The 13,375-nt window shown below is 38.2% G+C and overlaps 1 protein-coding gene across 2 annotated transcripts in view; it reads right to left on the reverse strand.

The window, feature by feature from the left end:
- LOC126248962 (RNA exonuclease 1 homolog) overlaps positions 1 to 13,375 on the reverse strand; it is a 231,373-nt gene that overhangs the window by 54,423 nt on the left and 163,575 nt on the right. For both annotated transcript variants that reach the window (XM_049950510.1, XM_049950509.1), the window contains exon 6: positions 4,525 to 4,691. In XM_049950510.1, coding sequence (XP_049806467.1) covers positions 4,525 to 4,691 — 167 coding nt within the window. The remainder of the gene's footprint in view (positions 1 to 4,524; positions 4,692 to 13,375) is intronic.

Genomic DNA, 13,375 nt, shown 5'->3' on the forward strand with positions numbered 1-13,375 from the left:
ACGTGGATCGGTGGCTGAAGTCAGGATCATTGAAGAAGGGTGCAGTTTCTCCATCACCTTCACAACAAGGGAAGTTTCTAGTTGAAATGAATGAGGAGGGAGGACGACCAAAGGAAGACCTTACATACATTTGAACATTTTTCTTCGGATTTCACGAAAAACCACACACACACACACACACACACACACACACACACACACACACACACACACACACAAAACTGTTACGAAATATGCATGCTCCTTACACAACTGTAGCCAAACAGTGGAAGTGAACAGAACATAAGCGGCAGCTTGTCAATAGCGAACAGTTTGGACGCGACGTTGATTGCTCTTGGAGGAAGACGGCTACATCGTGTGAAATTTCAATTACCAAGTAATTTTAATCAGGCTATAGTGTGTTGAACAAAGGGAGTAAATCCACTAGCAAGTGTCTGGATACACTGGGAATTCAAATTGGATCATTAATTTCAAGTTGTTTTCATTCATCTCTAAACCAAAGACTACTGATACCTCGGGGGGGGGGGGGGGGGGGGTCATTGGGAACATGGCACTTGCAGTAAGAAGCTTTCAGTTCCCATGGGTTTCGCTCTGAAATTTAAAGTTACTGTGCTCTTGACTGACTAGGGGTCCGCCATGGATTTTCGACTGATGAAGTGGTCCGCCAGCTGAAAAAGTTGGTAAACCCAGAGTTAAGAAGTGTATCCTACTAACTGATTATCCTTGGGAAAGGAGCACTGTACTCGGTTATTATATCAAAGAGAAATTCGCCCCAAAACATAGAGGGTAGAGTACATCACAATAACCATTTAGTGGTACCAGAAGTGCGCTCCACCACACACTGACAGTTGGCTTATGGAATACTGATATAGATGTAAAGGAGAGACTGGAGGCATAGTTCCCATCAGTTTGTCCTCTGAAGTGTGTAGGATGGTGATCTGTCTAATGAACCATGACATGGAAGTAACAGTCACACTAGAAAGTGGTCATCACCACAAAATTTTGGTCACAGGCCATTCCAACAAGGTAACAAGACGAAGAGCAAAGTGTGAGGTTAATGTCTGAGAATGAGCCATGAGCTACACTAAAAATGGGTGGCATTAACCTCTCAATAATCAGAATAGTTATCAGCATACTAGTTGTACCCCAGCAATTGGCTCAGTATAAGAATGAACACACTGTGGATCATCCAGGTCCAATACCATCTTACAATTTCTTTTCTTTAAGATCCCTGTTTATATAGCTACTGACGAGCACATGGTGGTGACTCAGCAAATTTCTTCATTTTTGTTTGTTTGTTTTTTCTTTTTTTCTTTCTTATCTTTGAACTAGCAAGAAAAATTTCTTCATTAATTTTAGCTCCAATTTCAACTCATAAAATGGCAGCTAACGGCAAATACCTATACAGTCTTATGGCAATCATTTCTTAACACCTAACATTGTTGCTCTGTTGTGCTTATTATCTTTTTATATCTGGTGTGCTGCTTCCAGTGCACTTTCATCTTATGCTATGCATGTCATAAGTACATATATGAGAACAGCAGGCATTTAAAAACTATAATTATTACTTTACCACATGCCTAAATATAGTGTAATACTTCTATTTTTATTACATTATTAACTCAAATTATATTTACTGAAGTAGAATTCTGCTATCCCTGTCAATGTTTTTGTTGTCCACAACTGTAAACTGTGAAAGCATGTAGCAACACCTAGTGACCAAGCCAGCTACTGCAACAGTATGATGATGTGACCCTACACTACTGATTATTTGTTTGTTTGTTTACCATATAGTCTTAATATGCTTTACATTTGACAGTACCTATTTTGGCTACAAGTTTTTTGTGCTTTTTATACTAGTTTATCAAGACAAGTATGTTGCTGTAAGACCAATTTTAGCTGCTTCTCACATCACTTATGTAAATGCTACTTCCAATACTGTCTTATATTAATGTAATAATCCCAATGATAATTATGCACATCTATTTTGTCTTTTCTAGACATATCTAATGATGATCACATAGACCCAAACCAGTTATAAAACAAAACAAAAATATTTAAAATATTAAAAAAATAAACTCTTCTTCTTGGTTTTTTTTAAGGCATAAACAAACGGATTCATTTCTGCAATGCTACCTTGAGATCTGCCCTTTCATCATACTAAACACCTTTTTCCAAAGCTGTTTCACAGAGGAAGACCGCACTGCAGTTCCTTCTCTAAATCCTCGCACAAACGAAAAAATGGCTGACATCGAAATAAGTGTCCAAGGAATAGAAAAGCAACTGGAATCACTCAACAGAGGAAAGTCCACTGGACCTGACAGGATACCAATTCGACTCTACACAGAGTACGCGAAAGAACTTGCCCCCCTTCTAACAGCCGTGTACCCCAAGTATCTAGAGGAACGGAGGGTTCCAAATGATTGGAAAAGAGCACAGGTAGTCCCAGTCTTCAAGAAGGGTCGTCGAGCAGATGCGCAAAACTATAGACCTATATCTCTTGACGTCGATCTGTTGTAGAATTTTAGAACATGTTTTTTGCTCGAGTATCATGTCGTTTTTGGAAACCCAGAATCTACTCTGTAGGAATCAACATGGATTCTGGAAACAGCGATCGTGTGAGACCCAACTCGCTTTATTTGTTCATGAGACCCAGAAAATATTAGATACTGGCTCCCAGGTAGATGCTATTTTTCTTGACTTCCGGAAGGCGTTCGATACAGTTCCGCACTGTCGCCTGATAAACAAAGTAAAAGCCTACGGAATATCAGACCAGCTGTGTGGCTGGATTGAAGAGTTTTTAGCAAACAGAACACAGCATGTTGTTATCAATGGAGAGACGCCTACAGACGTTAAAGTAACCTCTGGCGTGCCACAGGGGAGTGTTATGGGACCATTGCTTTTCACAATATATATAAATGACCTAGTAGATAGTGTCGGAAGTTCCATGCGGCTTTTCGCGGATGATGCTTTAGTATACAGAGAAGTTGCAGCGTTAGAAAATTATAGCGAAATGCAGGAAGATCTGCAGCGGATAGGCACTTGGTGCAACTGTCCCTTAACATAGACAAATGTAATGTATTGCGAATACACAGAAAGAAGGATCCTTTATTGTATGATTATATGATAGCGGAACAAACACTGGTGGCAGTTACTTCTGTAAAATATCTGGGAGTATGCGTGCGGAACGATTTGAAGTGGAATGATCATATAAAATTAATTGTTGGTAAGGTGGGTACCAGGTTGAGATTCATTGGGAGAGTGCTTAGAAAATGTAGTCCATCAACAAAGGAGATGGTTTACAAAACACTCGTTCAACCTATACTTGAGTATTGCTCATCAGTGTGGGATCCGTACCAGATCGGGTTGACGGAGGAGGTAGAGAAGATCCAAAGAAGAGCGGCGCGTTTCGTCACAGGGTTATTTGGTAACCGTGATAGCGTTACGGAGATGTTTAATAAACTCAAGTGGCAGACTCTGCAAGAGAGGCGCTCTGCATCGCGGTGTAGCTTGCTCGCCAGGTTTCGAGAGGGTGCGTTTCTGGATGAGGTATCGAATATATTGCTTCCCCCTACTTATACCTCCCGAGGAGATCACGAATGTAAAATTAGAGAGATTAGAGCGCGCACGGAGGCTTTCAGACAGTCGTTCTTACCGCAAACCATACGCGACTGGAACAGGAAAGGGAGGTAATGACAGTGGCACGTAAAGTGCCCTCCGCCACACACCGTTGGGTGGCTTGCGGAGTATAAATGTAGATGTAGATGTAGATGTCTGGATTCTTTCCTCATAGTTAATTTATCACTAGTTTTGTTTTACTTCACGATTTTCATCTTTTCCCATTACAAGCATTCTCTGCTTTTTCCTTAATGTTTTCTCCACTTTCTTCATCACTTTGTTTTCTTGCCTTAACTTTGATAATAGGAATTTTTCCAATAAAAACTTTTTCTTATTTCTTTCATATTCCTAATCTGCAATGTGTCTTTACCTATTCTCATATTGTGCTTTCTCACAGACATATTTCACTAAACGCCTCAATAACTTTACATCATCATCTACGCATCTTCTGTATGTTTAGGCCATCCGTTAACTCATACATTTTTTAAAACTTTTTTCATACCTTACCATTAATCTTTACCTTTAGTTCCACAGTTCTCTCTTCCTGACATTTTCATATCTATCTCCTATGTGAAGGACTTACTTGTAGCACACTACGAAAAGCCACTGAAAGTGCAGCCTTTATAATATTTGTTTCAAATTTTCATGAGAACTAATGATACATTCATACAAATTTGCATTTCAGCCTCACTAAAATTTATTTAGTTTACTATTATACCGTATAATACTGTGTAAATTCTCAGAAAGGGACTGAAAATAACTGCAGGTGCTTTTTTTGTGTGTTCATAAAATTAGTCTATTTCCATCTTCTTGTGTTCATATTTTTATGTATTTGTTTTCACAAACGTGATAACACAAGTAAACAGGCTACCACAAACATAAATAATATTGAACGTTAAAACATACTTGTGCTGCTGTATGAGCAATACGCTGACCACCTTTAGGCAGTGTGTGCATTACAGTTAATGATGTCACAGGTCTTTTATTCGGCTCATGTGTCTTCAATGCTTCCATTCTCTTTTTGGCATTTAGAAGCAACTGGACATTCTGAACATGGGCAACACGTACGCGACCTGTAACACATGCCAAATTATAGCTGATTTAGTTAATTTTACTTTTGAAGCTTATGTGCATTTCATAATGTTGAGAAAACACATTAATAGGCAAGTGCCTTTCTTGTTTACCACCACATTAAACAGAGAAATGAAACTGTTTCTATGCATCTTATAAAAATCCCTCCTATATTTTAGACAACTGCATGTAACATAAAATATAGTACCACTTAATCCATAGTAAAAATATGGTGATTAATATTTCTTTTCCATTTAGTACTTCAGCAATAGAAAAATTTGTAGACAAAAGTAGCAGGGTAAAGTTAAGGTCAAAGTAAATTGGAAGGATATAATGACAATTAGATCAATTTATTATAAAACTTTGAAATAAAGATGCATCCACAGCATATCAGCATGTCACTTCATTACACTGATCTTGACCGATGATGTGTGGAAGGTAAATTATACGTGTTGCAACTAAGCAGATAGGTGAAAGGAATCTTCAAAACACAGCAGAAAGTGTTGTTGCTAATATAATGTGGAGTCCACAAGACTTCCTACATAACTAGATAGAACTGAAAGAAACTGCAGAATGCTTCAGACGAACCCACATATCTATCAAAATGACAGTCACAGGGTGGTGGTGACAATGGATCAAAAAAAAATTCAAGGGAGAAACTTCATATACTCCAAATTCTTAGGCAGGATGCTACATAAGACCAAGGTGCTAATTTATTGGGTTGGCAGTAGAAGACTTTTTCTTACCTATAAAATTTAATTTTTGACACACAATGTATTTTAGGTCAATGTGCTTTGGCCAAAGTTTACCAGTGAGCAGATTCCATTCCTGAACTCCAATTCTGGAAGGTCTGTACAACAGCCATCTATGGCTGTTTTAACTCCCCCTTATGATTCAATATGTTTTGCTGACAAAACGTTCTTTACAGATCAGGTGACTGTTCCAACAATATATACCTCATTCAAATTTATTTTACTTCAGTACAGTAGTCAAGCCATAGTCAAAGTAAATTACAGAAAGTTTACTTGACTAGTTTTCGTGAAGCTCGGTCACCATTATCAAATGTAACAAGTATGAAATAAGTCTGCTATTAATTATGAGAACCTGAAATATAAGTAACATCCAACCACAACACCTTTGTCATAGGAAACAATACTGTGAGTTTATTATGTTAAATTAAACCTCATTGTGCAGTAATGGCAATGAAGTGACATCTGCACACAGAAAATTTAAATTTTAATGTCATAAATGTTGGATTAGGATTGGTGTTGTCTAACTACTTGCATAATGAACCTGACAAGTGAAAAATCTTGTCTTACTAATCTTAGCAATTCTGCTGTTATTTTGAAACATACATTGTCTCCAAACCAATAGGTCAACTCTAGAGACAAAAATCTCCACATCTCAATGTCTTAAAGTTGAAAATACATAGCTTGTAATCTAGAACACAGTACTCAATAGCACTGTGTCCAAGAAACAATTCTTTGCTTGCATGATACATTTAAAGCCAAGGTTAACACATAATTGATCAACATGGTGGACACAGCTCTAGCTTCCAAAGAACCTTTGTTGGCACATTCGCTGTTCTGTAGAAACATCATTTTGTTTTTATTTTTATAATTCATTCCATTTCTTGGGAATTTCTTTTTCCCCTGTTGATCCCAAATACTTCCGCAGTTATTGTTTTACCCTCTGAAAATTAATCAATAAGAATAATTCACTTTACAGCTGAGAAAACATTTGCCATTAAATATTTCCAACAATGAAATCAACTTCACCTGGTCCAGAGCCACCAGCTTCCAAGCACTATTTTGACAGTCATTCCTTTTCTGGCATTAAGTGATGATCCACATCTCATCCACAGAAACAAATTGGTGCAAAAAAAAATTTTGATTAATTTATTCTTATTTCCCTTGTACCCATTACCGTCTGGCTAGTATTCAACAAATGCAGCACCGCACTTGCAAAATACTCATATTTCTTAAAGTAAGTTGTACCATACACTTTCTTCTGATATGACTATGACATCAGTGATTTCAACTACCTTTGACTACTTATAGTTTCATGCAATATTCACATACTCGCTGTGGAAAATGGCCACACCAAAAAAATATGTAATATCAGTACTGTCAATGACACCAGTGCAGGTTTTATATCACAGATGAAGAGGTTTTAGAGCTTCTTGCACCATTCAACTCTTTCCACAAAAATGTAAAATTCTTAGTACAGCATGAGGAAAATCAATGCTTAAATTTCCTTGTACTTATAATCATTAACATAAAAAGTTCAACATACAATGAGGAACACACATATACTGACATAACAACAGACATCTCATCATTTCATCCCACTATACAGAAGCATGCAGCATTTAGGACAGTGATACAGAAAGCACACTCACTAATTAGAACAACAGTCTTAGGCAAGAATTAGACACAATCAAATCATAGCTACAAACAATGACTATACTCTCAAAATAAATGATAACTTGACATATAAAATACACAAAAACAATAGAAAGGAGAAAATAACGTGTAACAAAGATAATGACAAGAAATATATGAGGTGTGTCTGGCAAGTACTGCAATTTTTCCCAACCAATAGATGTATTGCAGATATTGTTACAAATGTTTAATATTCTCTGTAGTAGTTCTCTTGGACATCTACACACTTTCTCCAGCAGCTCTGCTACACATGGTACATGTCCTAGAAAGCTTCAATGGGACCCTAGCAAGAGCCCTCATCATGGCACCTTGGACAGCTTCAATCGACCCAAAACACATTCCTTTCAGTGTGGTCTTGATTCTCAGGAAAAGAAAGAAGTCAGCCAGAGTCATTTCTGGTCTGTAGGGGGATTGCAGCATTGCCAAGTTGTACTTCCCCAGTTACTCGTGGATGCCCAGCGCCATGTGGCTTGGAGAACTGTCATGGTGGAGCTCTCAGATAGTGGCACTCACCATTCTCACTGACATAATACTTTTTCACAGTTTTTCCAGCACATTAAAATAGTAGACAGGATTCACAGTTTAGCCTTGAGGAACAATCTCTCTGTGGATCACACCTTTGGCACCGACAAAGACAATCAATAATGTTTTCAATCTCAACTTGCTCTTTTCAATTTTGGGGATCTCGGGGTGTGTCATTCACAGCTCTGAGGTTTCGTTTCTGCGACATACTCTAAACACCATGTTTCATCCCTTGTAATAACATTTTCAAGAAAAGAAGGTTTAGTCTCCATGCCTTCGACAAGTTCAATCGTGACCATCACCTGCTGATTCTTCTGATGGTCCATCAAAAATCTTGTTTTGGCACACACCTTCCTCATGTGCAATTTATCAGTCACCAGTTTGTGTAAAATTGTTTTGGGAATGTTGAGAGATTCTGCAATCATCTAGACATTCAACCGAGGTCAGAATTTAACAGATTGCACATATGGGCCAAATTGTCGTCAGTTGTGCTGGTTGATGGGTGTCCAGCATGGGGTTCGTCAACCACCCCTTTCCAGTCTTCCTTAAACACTTTCAATCACTGCAAAACTTGCAAATATGGTAGAGCACTGTCCCCAAAAGCTTGCACAATCAATTTTTGGGTCTCTGCATGAGATTTGTTCAGTTTCAAACAAAACTGTGATGCATAACACTGCTCAAGTGATGATTCAAGCGTGTTCCATAACGCAGGCACTAAACAGGCAGACATAATGATCCTGACACCCCAACTGCTTGAGCAGACTGGTGAAGGCATTGCTTTGAAGCTGAGAGCCCCCCAACCCTACCTAACCCAACCAACTGGAATGGAACACTCTGTGGCCACTTTAAGTACCAGCACAACGAAAAATTGTATGCTTTCCAGACACACCTCATATGCTGGCATTCCATACCAAGGGCCCATTTTACAAAGAAAAAAAATTGCTCAATTGATAACAAAAAATGTAAAAATTGCATTCTTCACTCACTCATAAGAAGTTCGAGTACTTATCAGCCTGCAACATAAAAGCAAAAAACCAATTCATCAGCAACAGTGGAGTATATAAAATATCATGTCCTAGTTGTCCTGCTAACTATGACAGAAAGTGAGTCAAAGGCTTAACAACATCATTCCAAGAGAATATGAATGCCTTCAGATTAAATCAGTCACAACACAGCAGAAACATGACACAAATACATTGTTTAAAGTTCACAAAAAATTTGACCATACTACAAATTCAACCCAATTTTAAGAACCTATATCTGCTGTACAAAACTGAAAGGCCTGAATCAATGCTAAAAGAGCAGGCAGGTTTTTGCTGCCGACAGATATTACCACTTTTAAAAACTTGCAATACCTGTAATTGCATGCAATGATAGGATCTAATGAATCTGCAACATATATGTCAATATATGGTCTGTTAACTCTTTCCACACCATAATTGTGAATTGTTTTTTTGTATACACAAACATTTCTGTATTGAGCCAAGTGAGGTGCTTTTCTGAAGTGAAGTAGTTCACATTAAACACTGATACAATGTCAAGTTATGTTCCTCCCAGCTTCTCTGGCAAGTTTCTCTTTCTCTCCCAACTCATTCTCCTTCAGTGTTTTTCATTTTCCTTAACACACAATGTTCAAAATTTAACACATTAACCTCTCACCACTATTACTCTCTATACACACAAATAATTTGGAGGCAAGGTGGGCAGAAATCTGCGGTTGTTTGCTGATGATGCTATGGTGTATGGTAAGGTGTCAAAATTTAGTGACTGTAGGAAGACACAAGATCGCTTGGACAAAATTCCCAGTTGGTGTGACAAGTGCCAGCTAGCTTTTAATGTAGAAAAGTGTAAGTTAATGAGGATGAGTAGGAAAAACAAACCCATAATTTTTGGATACAGCATTAGTAATGTACTGCTTGGCACAGTCACGGCGTTTAAATATCTGTGCATATGGTAGCAATATAAAATGGAATGAGCATGTCAGGATTGTGGTAGGGAAGGCCGATTGTTGACTTCAGTTTACTGGGAGAATTTTAGGAAAATGTGGTTCACCTGTAAAGCAGACCATGTATAGGGTGCTAGTGCAAACTGCTTTCGAGTTCTACTTGACTGTTTGTGATCCACACCAGGTTGGCTTAAAGGAAAACATCGAAGCAATTCAGAGGCAAGCTGCTAGATTTGTTACTGGTAGGTCTGAACAACACACAAGTGTTATGCAGATGGTTCGGAAACTCAAATGGGAATTCCTAGAGGGAAGGCGATTTTCTTTTCGAGGAACACTATTAAGAAGATTTAGAGAATCGACATTTGAAGCTGACTGTAATATGATTCTATTGCCTGCAACATACACTGCATGCATGGTCCATGGAGGGCAAAAAAAAAGAAGAGAAATTAGGGCTCATACAGAGGTGTATGAGCAATCATTTTTCCCTCCTCCTATTTGTGAATGGAACAGAAAGGAAATGTCTAGTAGTGGTACACGCGCTGTACGGTGGCTTGCGGAGTATCTATGTAGACGTAGTAGATGTAGATATAGATTTAGGAATACACATTTATATTAATCTCATATCATCAAAAGTAAGGGTACTGAAGCAAGAAGCTTGAGAGGCTGACTAGTGGGATAAGGATATAGTGAAGGACAAAGTGGGAGTTATATCTAAATGTTAGAAGTAGTCACAATTTAGCTACAGTAGTCCATGACAAACAGTATTGTAGGGTGTTTAAAAATGTTATTAGGGAAGCAAAGAGGATGTGGTACACAAATAGAATAGCTAATTCACAGGATGAAATTAAAACTGTGTGGTCAGTCACAAAGGAAATGTCTGGTCAGCAGCACAAAGTCAACGATATAGTCAGTGTGTAGTAAAAATATTTCTGTTACTGATAAGTCAGATATATGTACAGTATTTAACAATCTCTTTCTGGGGATCACTGGTGAATTGATCAAAAACTTAGTTCCTACAGGGATTCATATAACTCTCTTGGAAAATGTCTTTCCGAGATTGATGTCTGAAATACTCCTCTGTGATACTGACAAGGGGGAAGATTGAGTCAATAATTAAATCACTGAAGGCTTGAGGGCTCTCGTTGATATGATGGACTGCCTAGCAGAATATTAAAGTACTGTACTGCATATGTTAGCCCTGTACTTAACCATATTTGCAATTTCTCCTTTAAGAATGATCAGTTTCCTGAACGATTAAAGTACTCACTCGTAAAACCACTTTATAAAAAGGGAGAAAGGGATAATGTAAACACTTTTAGACCTATTTCTATGCTATCAGTTTTTTCTAGTTATTGAAAGGGCTGTGTATGTAAAGATAATTGATCATTTTATTTCACATAATTTGCTATCAAATGTACTGTTAGGTTTTAGAAGTGGTTTAACAACTGAAAATTCTATATTCTCTTTTCTCTGTGAGGTACTGGATGGATTAAACAAAAGGTTTCAGATGCTAGTCATCTTTTTTGATTTAACTAAGGAATTTGATTGTGTTGATCATCAAGTATTGCTCATAAGTTAGACCATTATGCAATACGGGGAGCAGCTCACAGTTAGCTCACCTCTTACTTTAACAATAGACAGCAAAAGGTCATCCACAGTGTTGAGAATGGCTATGATGTGGGGGCTATGACATGGGGTCTGAGTGGGGCATGGTCAAATTGGTGGTGCCCCAGGGATCAGTGCTGGGGTCACTTCTTTTCCTTATTTACATAAATAATATGCCCTCTAGTATTACATGTGATTCTAAAATATTTCTGTTTGCTGATGACACTAGCTTGGTAGTAAAGGACATTGTGTGAAACACTGGCACTGTTTCAAATAGCACAATTCATAACATAAGTTCATGGCTTATAGAAAATAAACTAATGCTTAATCATGGTAAGACTCAGTTTTTGCAGTCTCCAACACAAAATTCAACAAAACATTTTAATTTCACAGGATGGGCATATGATTAGTGCAATGGAACAGTTCAAATTTCTAGGTGTTCAGATAGATATTAAACTGTCGTGGAAAGCCCACGTACGGGATGTTGTTCAAAGACTTAATGCTGCCATTTTTACTATTTGAATGGTATCAGAAGTTAGAGATAGTTCGACACAAAAAGTAGTCTTCCTTGCTTATTTTCATTCGCTTATGACGTATGGTGGTACATTTTGGGGTAACTCTTCCCATTCTCAAAGGGTCTTTTTGGCTCAGAAATGGGCAGTTCGGACAATAAAGGGTGTAAGTTTACAAACCTCTTGTCAACCTGTTGATCACCAATCTGGGTACTTTGATACTGGCCTCTCGATATGTATTACTGTCATTTCTTGCTAACTCTATCAGCCTACTCCCAAAATTTAGCAGCTTTCACTCAGTTAATACTAGACAGAAATCCAATCTGCATTTGGATCGCACTTCCTTGACTCTTGTGCAGAAAGGTGTGCAGTATACTGCTGCACCCATTTTCAATAAGCTACCACAAGAATTGAAAGATTTTAGCAGTAATCCACGTGCTTTTGAATTGAAACTGAAGAGTGCCCTCATGTGTCACTCCTTCTATTCTATTCATTGAAAAATTAGGCCAATTCCTGTGTTACATTGTTGATTGAGTTTACATGAACTTATGGTTTGTCTTTTTTTGGGTTCATAAACATTTTATTTTATCTGTTATTACTTTAATGTTATAATTTCATGTATTGATACATTCCATGACCTTGGAGATTTGCTCCTCAATTTGGTCCTACAGAACTAGACATGTAAAATAAAAATAATCAAATGGCATCTGGCAATGGACCAACAGGGATCAAACTGCATTATGTGATATAACTGAGTATCAATATGAGGCATGGTTTATTTTTCTTTTTAAAGTAAGCACTATTTTGAAATAAAAATAAAACAAGTAGCCCCCCCCCCCCTCTCTCTCTCTCTCTCTCTCTCTCTCTCTCTCTCTCTCTCTCTCTCTCTCTCTCACCCCCCCCCCCCCCCCACTAGAAGTCTTTCGGGGATACAGCTGAACTGACTGACCTTTGTAGAACAAATTTTTGATGGTGCATCATCATCATCATCGTCGTCAGCTTTCTCCTGCTGACTGACAGCCTGAACCAGTGGGTGCGATATATATAACTGTCGCCTCCCCACTCCACTGATCCCCTGTAAGGACTGTGAGATGTGCCAGCTGTGGTGGTGGGGGTAGCTCACGCTTGGGAGTTGAAATACAGTCCTAAATCTGTGTTCTGCCTTCACTGGGCAGTGAATTCAATTTCTGCTGTTTATGGAGAATTTTCAGCACCAGAGCTCATGTGTGACTAAGTTGAAACACATTGTCCTTGTTTATGAGGTTCTCGTGTACCCAGATTTCGATAGCCTCCTTGTATACATAAACCCATCAGTGGGGTGTGTTGTGCAAAATGTTCATATCTTCATATTTAATTCTGTGGTTGGTTACGACACAATGTTCACAAATTGCCGATTTTGTGTGTTGATGGAGGCTGGTGTGCCATTTGTGTTCCATGCAGCTTTCTTCAATTGTGCAAACAGGTTGTTCCACATATGCATTCCCACATCCACATGACATGTAACAGACTCCAGATTTCTGGAGTCCCAGGTCATCTCTTACTATTCCTAAAAGGGACTTAGTCTTTGCCAATAGGTAGTGCACACATCTGATATTTTTTTGTTGTGAAATTTTACCTATTTTACCTGATATGTTCCCCTGTATGGAATGTAGGCTATC

This window comes from Schistocerca nitens, chromosome 3 (assembly GCF_023898315.1).
Source record: "Schistocerca nitens isolate TAMUIC-IGC-003100 chromosome 3, iqSchNite1.1, whole genome shotgun sequence".
In the NCBI taxonomy this organism is placed as follows: Eukaryota; Metazoa; Arthropoda; class Insecta; order Orthoptera; family Acrididae; genus Schistocerca; species Schistocerca nitens.